Source organism: Astatotilapia calliptera, chromosome 12 (assembly GCF_900246225.1).
Source record: "Astatotilapia calliptera chromosome 12, fAstCal1.2, whole genome shotgun sequence".
In the NCBI taxonomy this organism is placed as follows: Eukaryota; Metazoa; Chordata; class Actinopteri; order Cichliformes; family Cichlidae; genus Astatotilapia; species Astatotilapia calliptera.
In genome coordinates this window covers 16,738,350-16,749,797 of record NC_039313.1, presented here as the reverse complement: position 1 = coordinate 16,749,797, position 11,448 = coordinate 16,738,350, and the positions used below count along the sequence as shown (strand labels likewise).

Below are 11,448 nucleotides of genomic sequence, written 5' to 3'. Positions count from 1 at the left end.
TGGCCAAGAGGATAGTAGAAGCTGTAATAAAAACAACATAAGTAAATAAACAAATTCAGCTGGCATTTAGTAAAGACATATGAAAAGCACACATGTGAATCATGTGCAATTAGACATCAAAACCAGGAGCACCTTCAAAAGCTGTCACATTGAAAAGAAAAAGAAAAAGAAAAAGCATAGGAAAAAGTGCTTGTATGAATGGGTGTGAATGGGTGAATAAGGCGAGTTGTGTAAAGCACTTTGTGTGCTCACAAAGAGTAGAAAACTGCTTTATAAGAACCAGTCCATTTACTATTGAGCAACAAAACTATTCTCTCAATGCTATAAATGAACGATATCTCCAGTAACTGAATTTTGTCATTTAAGTAGCTCCTGAGCATACAGGAGACTTTTTATTATTCTGCCTATGAGAATGGGTTTAGAATTGAGGTCTCAAGCATTACAATGATCAAGATCTTGAGCCTAAATCTCTTTTCTGCATTGTTTCCATTTTACTTCTTAATTTGAGCCATGTAGTCACATGCCACTATCATTATCTAAAACCTTAAAATGGAAAGCATGAGTGGCCGTTTTGCCGAGATTTTGTGACTTTTTAACTGCCTCATAAAAAGAACTGTACAGTACACTCCTAATGCTTTCAGCAATGCGTAACATGGGTGAAGCAAATGGGCCTTGCACCATCAAGTCTGAGTTAGGGATTATAGCAAAGTGAAGCCACCTTATGCGTTTTTAAAATTTTGCCTTACTCCACTAACACATTAAAGCAATTATAGTACATGTGAGCTAAGGAACTTCAAAGGAAGAATTTCTAAGGAAGCTAAGGAATCCTCGAAACATTTTTTAAATATGAAAATACATGTAATAGCAACGTTTGGTTGTGATCTCCGTATATACAAAGATAATGGCTCTTTAGAGAACAAAGTAAAAGAAAAAATATACACATTCATACTAGAAAACTCTTAAACATTGGAGTAACATGGATTATTTGTTATATTGTAAAAGTGTAACTATATTTATACACAATTAAGCCTTTTGCTGCAAGCAAAAAAAGTTAGAATTGAGGTCATCTCACATAGGTATTGAGCAGTGTTGATTGTAACCTAACTAAGTGGCCTATTTAGACCGTTTAAATGGGGGCGTGCCAGTGACTCAGTGGTTAATTGCATGTGATGTATTTGTTCAAATCTAGTTTATGAAGCCTCGCTGATCTTATCTTTTCTCACTGCAACTGGGAAAGAAAGGACTGAAGAAGAACCTGAATAAAAGATGTAAAGAGGAGAACTGTTTCAAGTAGTAGAATTAATGTTATGTGTCCAGAGACCTGTCTGAGGTGTCCCAGATTTGCAGCTTGGGGAGTTTATTCAGCCTGTGCCTATAATAAATGTCTACAAACCGGCCCTCTAAAGGGAGAGTCATCCACAGGTCAGTGACTTTCTAACCTGTCAAGTTTAATTGATTTTAATGAGGAGATTTCACTTAAAACAAACCATGTTCCATGCTGCCAAACCATAATGCTTCACCAGTGTTAATTCCTCCACTAAAAACATGCAAACTTGTATTTTGGATGGAATTTTTTTTTTTGCTTTTTTTGTTTTTTTTTTTTTTTTTTTTTGGGGGGGGGGGGGGGGGGGGACTGAGAGGAGTCGTATGCTGTCGCTAGTTAAGTGTATGTTATATACACTTTATAATATCTTCATTTAGGATTTGCAATTCAACCAATGCCTCTGGGGATACATGGGGAAAAGAATAAGAAAAAAGCCATCTTTGCTTTTGCTTTAATGTGAAAATAAAATTATTAGGGTCCACCATAGGTCTATACCACTGTAGTTTAAGTCCTGGTTTTGGAAAAGAAAATGTTCCCTCTAGGCAGTGTTTTGCATTTTTTGGTGCACATGATGAGCTTGGGCAATGGATACACTGCAGTGAACAAAGAGGATTTTAGTAAGCTACCCTGTGGTGAAATATACACAAAAGCCAGTACATTCACCTGGATTACTCCTGAAAAAACAAACATTCCTAAAAAATTGTGTTTTTTTGTGTTCATTTGTGTTCACGTTTGTCCAGTTATAGAAACAAACAGTGAACAGGCTTTTATTTTTGTAAGTTTCCGGTTACTTCCTTCTGTTTCTCACGTGACCTCGTCCTCGCCTGGTTACGAGAAAGCGTCGCTCCCTGGTCGCTACGGAGGGAGGGATGGGTGTTTTGCAGTTAAAAAGACACTTTTGTGCACTTTCCCACGCAGTTAGGACAGCGGTCTGTCATGGCAGTGTGTGGGAAACGGTTCGCTTTTGTTAAAATAACAACTTTTCCAAGCTTTAACGCGTGCCCGTCTATGTTCTACTGCCACTAATGCATTGATCTTTCTTAGAATGACAGATAAAGATTAGTTAGCATGCTAGCAAGCTAGCTCCTCAGCCTCTGCATCACCCAGCGACGACACCTGCCAGTGACAGGTAAGAAACCCTGCTTCTGTGCACTACAAGTGTGCGCGAGTCATCATCCATTTTTCAGCTTTATTAACTACGGTTAAAATCCACCGAGTACCGTTGCATAATGATCGCCAGCAAAGTTCTTAGCAGGTGTTTTCCAGTGACTAATACCTTGTGACAGTAATGATGCCGCTGTAATAGGATTTGAGCCCTCTCCTTCCTGTCGCTTGTTTGTGGAGTGGAGTACACCGGGATAACGAGGGTGGGGCGTAGCTGTGCGTGTGTGAGAAAGTACTGTTTGTATTCTGTTTGCTGAATGATTTCCACCAAAATGTCACACAAGGCTTCTAACTCACTAAAAACAGACAAAGTAGTTAGTTGTTGTTGTTCTTTTAGCTGCAAGAGAAGCACAGAAAGTGTGTGCCTAATGTAGCTATTGCATTAAGCACTGCTCTGGGATAGACAATCACTAAGTGAACTGCAGGGTTGTAGTGAAGTCCGAGTAGTTATCCCTCATCGTTACTACCACAACATGTGCGTTTAGTTGTTATGAAGCGTGATTTTTCAGTTTGATGGCATTTCTCTGTGTGTGTCAGTGTGACTGCAGGTTCCTAGGCAGACATGGGCAAACTACAGAGCAAGTTCCGCAAGAGGTCTGAGCTCTACAGGTGAGACTTGTGCTAGGCCTTCTCTCTCTCTCTGTGTGTGTGTGTGTCTGTATTATATATATTATTACATATTAAAGTTTTTGCAATTTTATGTATGTGTGTATTTTTATGTGTGTGTGTGTGTGTGTACAGGGCATCTCAGGCAGAGAAGACAGATAATACCTTTGACAGTCAGGTGGTGCAGTATGAGCCTGCACATCATGGGTCCATTAACACAGTGACCACTCTCAGTCCAGACCTGTGTGTTTCTGGCGGGAGTGACCAGGTAAAGCCAAAAATTGAACTGTTGTACTGATTATTAAGTCTCTTTAAATATTATAAATGTTCAAGCCACAAATTGAACTTTATCATGGTTTTAAGTGATTTTAAATCATAGAGCTCACAGAGTAAAATGCCCAATTCAAAAAAGACTCACAATATTGGATCTAAGGTATGATACAGGTTATATTAGAAACCCATGAATTAAGGGTATAGATTTTGTGAAAACTACACTTAAACATGGTGTGATTAGCATCTCTACCTCTGTAGGCTGTGGTGGTGTATGACTGGAAACAAGGCCGGATGTGTCAGTCTTTCCAGGGCCACAACCGAGAGGTTACCAAGGTAACATCAATACCGTGTGCGCACAAACTGATAAAGGAATGACGCCTTAAACGTGTGACACATTTCACGTTCCCCAGTCTCCTCTTATCTCCTGTGAATTCTGTACTCTACCAGGTGATTTGTTATCCAGGTAGTACATGGATCTTTAGTGCCTCACGGGACAAAACTGTACTGATGTGGGACCTCAACCAGGGAGACGAACCTATTCAGGAATTCTGTGGGCATGAGTTGGTGGTCAATGGACTAGCTATCAGTCCTGGTACATACACACAGGCACTCACACACAATGAATCTCCTCAGACGTGAGTAAATGTTTTAAGTGTTGTCTTAAAGGTTATATTGCTTAAGGTAAATGTACCAGTCTCTGATTTCTAGTATGTTAAAGTGCATGATAAAACACAATTAGTAAGTGTATTCTGTCATATCTTTGTACAGATAGCTTCTTATTTATCCCCAAGTATTTTTTTTGCAGTTGCAGACAATCAATTCAAGAAAAACAAAGGTACCTCAGAAGACATTTCATAAGCATGAAATAAAAAGCAGAATTGGTGTAATTAAAACAAAAACAAAGGCAACCCCCCCCTCACAAAAAAAACAACAACAAAACAACAACAAAACAGACAAAAACAAAATAAAACCTAATTAGCTCTAGTTTTTGTTACCAGTTCAGTTTAATTAGAGGTAACTTGCAGAATGAATTAGCTCATTTCAGTTTAGTTTTTATTGTTTGAAAATGTTTAGTTTTGGATACATTTTTATCAGTTTTAGTATTGTTTTTGGTCTTTTCTGTTGTTCACTTTTTGAACACTTTTACTATAAATGTATAAACAAAAATAAGCACATTTCATCTGTAAAGGTCTGGTCAAACTTACAGTCATGGTGTCAATGTCATGATAAGTTTGGGCTTTTAATGATCTGTTGATGAACTGTTTTTCCAGGGTCGAGTGATTGTACAATATACATCTTTATTAACTTTAAAAAAGAATTGGGTGCAATTTGAATTTGGAGATACCCAAATTGTGTTCCAAAACATCCTAACCAAATTCCTCTCATCTTAGGCTGAAAGTCTGGGTCTTCTTCTAGACGATGGCAAAGTTGTAATACATCTTAGTAACTTATGTATAATTGTTGATCTGATGATCCTGGAACCTGCTGTTATTTGGGAACGGCTCATTAAGCTTCTGGAATGGCCCTCACAAACTTAACCCTATTGAAAATTTATGGACTACGCTTAAAAGCTGAGTCTGTGCCAGGAAATCAACCAGTTTCAAAGAACTTTACCATTTCTGCCGAGACGAGTGGTCAAATATCCAGCCAGAAGCTTGTTGATGGCTGCCAAAAGTGTCTGGTCAAAGTGCACTTTCCAAGGGACATTTAACTAAATGTTAGTGGGGGTGTATTCGTATCTTTGACTCTGTGTGCATTAGAGAAAATCCAAAATAAGTTCAAACTTGTGCACCCAATGCTTGTTTTATAAAAATCATTAAACATGTATGCTGTACAATGATTCAACCTGGAATAATTAAAAGACCAAAATTACCATGACAGTCATTTCCATGTAAACTTTTGACCACAGCTTTCATGCGTGTGTTGTGTGAAATGTGACTTCTTAGCAAACCAAATCATACTGAAAGATGAAATATCCCTGAAGTGAACCCATATTCATATAGCAGCTATAATAGTTGAAGTATTTCTTCTGCGTGTCCTGTGGTATGATAAATGGCTATTCTCAACTTGACTGAATAATTTGCCTTAATTAGTAGAAAGTTAGCACTACCTGGAATGTCGGATTTTCTCATTTTATTGGAAGTAAGAGTTTTTATTTTCACTTCTGGCTGCACACCAACATCTATTTCAGGTTAACGATTTGCACCAAATATAAGTGTTTCTTTTATGGTCGGTAGATGGAAGAAAGCTGTGCACTGGCTCTCGTGACAACTGGATGTGCCTGTGGGATATAGAATCTGCAAAATGTGAACAGAGACACAACATATCTAGAAACCTGGTAAGAGTAACAGTATTATATTTTTATGTGTTCACATCTGCGTACTAAGCATACTGGGCTGCTTTAGATAAACACCTGAGCACATGAGAGAAATAATTAGATCACCAAGCTACTTAATCAGACTTTTAGATCCTTTGTCCGCAGGGTGTAGATTTTTCCACTTTCCTGTGTCTCTTTCCAGGTGACTCATGTATGCTGGGTTCCAGCCAGCTCCTCTATTGTCCAGACCTCCGAGGATAAGACTATAAGGCACAGAAGGATTTTCTTTTGCTGTATTATTATTGAAATTCAGTGGAAATTAATTTTGTGTGCTGTAAAATATGATGATTTGTTTAAATCTCAAATGAGTGCAGATTTTTTATGTGTAATTAATAGCAGGAGTGGGATGTTTCTCATTCGGTAACACTGAAAAAGATATACTTGATGTCAATCTACAGCTTTTATTATTGAATTATGTGGCACAAAAAATAGATTCAGTTATGCCTTCCCTATTTTCTCTGCTAAGTCAGTATCATGTCTGACTGTTCAATCAGTCAAAGGTGAGTTCAAGTCCCATTTGGTGGTAAAATTTGGATTGGGAAATTAAACCGTTCACCTAGTTTTTACTTTGTAGCACTTTTCTTGTCCGTGACCTGACCCCATCTCTAAATTATTGCTGAAATTCAAAAATACCTCGTGTCTTTGGGAGCTAACACGCTTTCTGCCTTTGAAATGCCATAGAAGAAAAAAGATAATATTGTGAGTACACCAAGACAGCAAATCAGACAGTAACACAAACCTTAACATGAACTTATGCAACCCTTGTTATCCTGTTATTTAATGCTGAAGGACTTACTGCTGTTGCCCACATAAAGTCAGCCAAAACGTAGCTGCAGCAGCCAATTAGAGCACCAGAGACAGTATTAAGCCTTGGCATTGAACCTAAACTCACACAAAGCAATACTGCTTGGTTTTTTTATTTTTTTGTTTTTTTATTTTATTTTAGTAAGGCTATAAATGTGAGTCATATATAATGTATAATCAAGGGATTTAGAAAATGTTTTAAACCAAAGCCAACATTTTTGGAGTTTTTACTGTTCAAGATCCTGGGAGAGTAAAGTGATTACAGAGCCTAACACTTAGATAACACATCCATGACCCCTTGATCATGTTGAACCCTAAGCATTTGATGCAGTTAAGACATTTAGAGACTTAGGATGTGTTCTGGGGATAATCAGCATGTGTTGCGATTTATTTGGAAAATTCACCCTGAAAAGTAGAAGACCCTAAGGACATGCACTCTCATGTGTAAACACAGCATTTTCTTACACGTGTGTTAAATGTCCTTCTTTAGTAATGGTTTGCTTATGTATACAGGGTGTGGGACAGCCGTGTATGGCAGGTGACCAATACTTTTCCAGCTAAGCAGTACATCCAGACCCACTGTGATGTCTCTCCAAATGGAAACTACTTGGTGTCCAGTAGCAATGGCTTTGGAGGACAGGGGTGTGAAGCCACAGTAAGACCTCTGGAGATATGTGTTTGTTGTTGTCTGTAAAGCTCTAAATGCACAGATATTGGGTAGATTGAGGCTGTCATTAGGTTATTTATTGTCTGGGTTGTATTACGTTGGTGTGAAAGACACACTAATTGGAATGAACAATTTCTTTTGCTCTGCCAGTTTAAAATTATGAACTGATGCAGCACAATTTGTTTTGTGTGTTTGTTGTCTTTGACTGATTTTCTTGCGGGCTTCACTTCCAACTTCCAATTTAATATAGAGATTTAGAGTGAGTATAATACAAAGTAATATAGGTTGAGGTTTTGCCCTCATGAAAAATGGATCAGATTATTTTTTTCACAGTATCTCAAACACTCCACTGATTTTGCCGATGCTTTTGGAACATAAAACACTGAGATTTGTGATGGGTGGACTTGTGTCTGTGGGTTACTAGCTCTGGGACCTGCGTCAGCCTGGCTGCAAAGTTGTGGAGTACAGAGGCCACCTCCAAACCACAGCCTGCAGTGTGTTTCTCCCCATGCATCCTGGTGGCACAGCTCGAGTGGGAACATCCTCCCATGACAGCTCTGTCAAAATCTGGGATCAACATACAGCAGGTAACACCTCTACTCACTGATGAAACCATTTCAACACAAAATAAATAATGAAAAACCACTCTGCCTTTTTTTATCTCTGTGCTGGCTTTGCTGCAACCTTGTCTCTCCTGTCCTCTGTTTAGTTTGTTTAGGGACGCTGTCTCTGGAAGGTGCCGGTCCACTGGTTTCGTTGGCACCGAGTGATTCCAGCAATCTGTTGTGTGCCAGCTTTAACAATGGCGTTCATCATATCCAGGTGGACCAGGGACCACAGCAGGCTCAGAGTTCTGGTGCAGGTGGTGCAGGGGGTCTGGATGTTAAAGTTGTGGCACGATTTTGACACCCAAGGAGTGCCAGGTGTGAATTATAATGTGAACAGCCAGAGACTCAGCGAGAACGCATCGCTGGCTACGGAAATCAAGTCATTTTATTTTATTTATTTATTTTTTACAGACTTTATTTCTATAAACATTTTTGATTTATTAGACTGCCATGCAGTGAAAAGAGGCGACAATAATGACGTATGGAAGATGCAACTTTTGTCCAATTCTGGCCCACCATGGATGTCCATCATAGATACTCTTCATGGGGACTAAAAACAGGAAATCCTACCTACAGTCACCACCAGAGTAACATGATGGAGGGCAGGATTTACCTGTTTTTTTATATATATAAACTGCCACTTTATTTAGAAATATGTACCATGAGGGTAAACAGCCATTCCAATAGGTGATTGTAGTTTACATTGAGTGGTTCAAGTTCTTGCACAGTTAACTAAATTGCCAAAAACTACTAGACAGCCTCTCGCTGTTGTATTGTTGGTCTAGGCTCTGTATACATTGACTTACTTGCTGATGTTGTCTATTTAGCCCAAAGTAATATTTACAAAATTTTATGAGCTGCTATAGTTTGGTGCAGATGTTGTTTTGCTTTTGTTGGTGAGATGATTGCAGTTTGGTCACCGTTTTCTACCACTGACAGTTCTGGCACTAGGTGGTGCTAATTAATCTTAACAATTGAACAACTGGACTAGTGGATTAATTTTGACAAACTGAACTGCCCAGATTACAAAGGATCAGATTGAGTGGATGTCTCATAATTAACAGTACAAGAACTTAAGCACTCAATTAAACACAAACTAATGCACGGTGAAAAGAGGAGGAGTGAACCTGCTGTTTGGTCAGTTTTTATACATCATGAGCCATGAAGGAGAATTTGAAGCCCAGAATAAGCAATCGTTTTTTGTTTTCCTGATGTTTCTTTTTTTTCTTTGGTTTTTTTTGTTTGTCAGCAAATGTGATGTCAGCAAAAGAGCTTGTTTGTATGCTGATAATATTTATTGGTTTGTATTTTAACGTCAACCTGTTGGGGTTTAAAGATCAGGTCAGTACAACACCAAACTGTAACACATCTGGTTGCCATGTAAACGTAAATGGACAAAGACTTTTTTCTTTTTAAAAAAAGATAGAGATCCTGATATTTTTGTGAAAAGCAGCTGATAGTTGAATGTTTTTTGTAGTGTTAACTGTAATTTTTAAAAGTACTATGCAAAATACCAGAGTAATTCCACTTTTTTAATAAAACGTTGACTCAGTAAACACGGAAAATACGAAATATTGCAAAGCTAAAGTTGAAATGCTGTGCAGGCTGTCCACATAAAACTTTCCAGCAGTTACTTTAGATCTTATTTAATCAAGGCTGATGAAGAATTTAAGTGTTGCAGATGCTGAAGTACACGGTGCAGTTTAGCAACCCTTTTCATAAATAACTGAACTTGTTTTGGAGATATGAAACAAACTATTATTGTATTTACAGTGTAGGTTTAAACAGTTTAAATACAACAGCATTCACCTTTTTTGTTTTACAGATCTAGATGGCCATCTGTCACAAGGACAGTTGTTGCTTAAGCTTCCAATTTAATCAAACAAAAATGTTTTGGTCAGGGATGAGAACCACAATGACTAACTTATATTTTATGTGCTGCGAGATGAGTTCAGATACAACATATGGATGCTCATCTGTGGAATATGCTCAGAGTCACTTTATTAGGTACATTTGTTCAACTTTGCCAGTTAGGCTGGTCTGAGTGTTTCAAAAATTGTTGATCTGCTGGGATTTTCCCACACAGCCATCACTATGGCTATCTAAAAATTGAAAATATTCAGCAAGTGGGAGTTCTCTGGGTGAAAATGCCTTGCTGATGTCAGAGGAGAATAGAGAGAACGATCTGAGCTGATAGGAAGGCAACAGTAACTCAAATAACAATTTGTTACAACCGAGATTTACAGAAGAGCATCTCTGAACGCACGCCCTGTCAAACATTGAAGTAGATGGGCTAGAGCAAAGACCACACCAGGTGCCGCTGCTGTCAGCTAAGAACAGGAACCAGAAGCTACAGTTCACATGAACTCACCAAAAGTAGATAATAGAAGATCAGAAAAATGTTGCTTGGTCTGATGAGTCTTGATTTCTGCGTAGTGTTCAAATTTTAGTCTCAAAATTTGGTGTAAACAACATGTAAGCATGGATCCATCTTGCCTTGTATCCTCTTATGGTGGTATAATGGTGTCTATATTTTCTTGACGTGCTTTAGGTTCCTCAGTCCCAACTGAGTGTTGTTTAAATACCAAAGCCTACCTGAGTATTGTAGCTGACGACGTCCTGCACCATGTCACAAAACTCAAATAAATCACAACTGCTTTCTTCAACATGACATGGTACTCAAGCAGCCTCTACAATCACAAAATCTCAATCTAATAGAGCACCTTTGGGATGTGGTGAAACAGGAGATGTCGTGGATGTGCAGCCAACAAATCTGTAGCAGCTGCTATCATGTTAATATGGATCAAAATCTCTAAGGAAAGTTTCCAGCAATTCACTGAATCCATGTCATTCGGTATTAGGGCCCTTCTGAAGTCAAAAGTGACCCAGTACCACCATAGCGTATATAATAAAGTGTCGGGGGAGTGAATGTTGGTGTAGTCTTTGCTGAAAATGGGCTTGTTCCAGATAGATGATAGGTAGCAACTAAAGATTGCAAGGAAACTAATGAGTTTCGGTGATGGATTGTTCCAAGTATGATGGATTGTTCTGTCAAAAGGTGCTAAGAAGTCCCCACAGCAGTTATTCTATCTACCCTTGGGGAAGAAAACCAGTGGTAGAGAAGGTGAGATTTAGTTTTGTTTGGATATTTGTCAAGCTGCCAGATGACTCAGTTCATTCTGTGTGTTTGATATCGTATAATACAGCAATAAAAGCATTTCGTGTCATAGTGGTAAAGCTTTATTGCTCTTTGTGTCTGATGACTTTTTATCTAGGTCACAGCCGTATATTTTATCCACCACCTTGCGTAGGACTGCTTTAAATTCATCAGGTTAATAACACGGTTATATGAAACTATTTGTAGTAATACCATGAATTTGAGAGATGCAAATCTACAAAACAAAACACTCCTGTTGGTAAAGTTGTACAGCACTTTGGTCTACCAGGTGTGTTTTTAAAATGCTATATAAATAAATAAATAAATAAATAAATAAATGATGATGATAAAGTTTACACAGGAAAGCTGCCAAGTACAACTTCATTTTTCTCTCATCAGGCACTGGCAATTTTCTGAAGGTTATTTGTTTTGCTTTACCACGAAAGCCTGTTTTGAGATCACTGTTTT

General features: G+C 38.3%; 1 protein-coding gene across 1 annotated transcript; it reads left to right on the top strand.

Annotated features, from left to right (window-relative positions):
• Positions 1-2,118: 2,118 nt before the first annotated feature.
• Positions 2,119-9,995, top strand: wdr31 (WD repeat domain 31). The gene is made up of 10 exons (XM_026188336.1): positions 2,119-2,453; positions 3,026-3,097; positions 3,230-3,362; positions 3,626-3,700; positions 3,815-3,959; positions 5,605-5,705; positions 5,887-5,954; positions 7,062-7,203; positions 7,640-7,802; positions 7,925-9,995. The coding sequence occupies exons 2-10, from the start codon at positions 3,051-3,053 to the stop codon at positions 8,119-8,121; spliced, it is 1,071 nt and encodes a 356-aa protein (XP_026044121.1). The 5' UTR covers positions 2,119-2,453; positions 3,026-3,050; the 3' UTR covers positions 8,122-9,995.
• Positions 9,996-11,448: the final 1,453 nt, after the last annotated feature.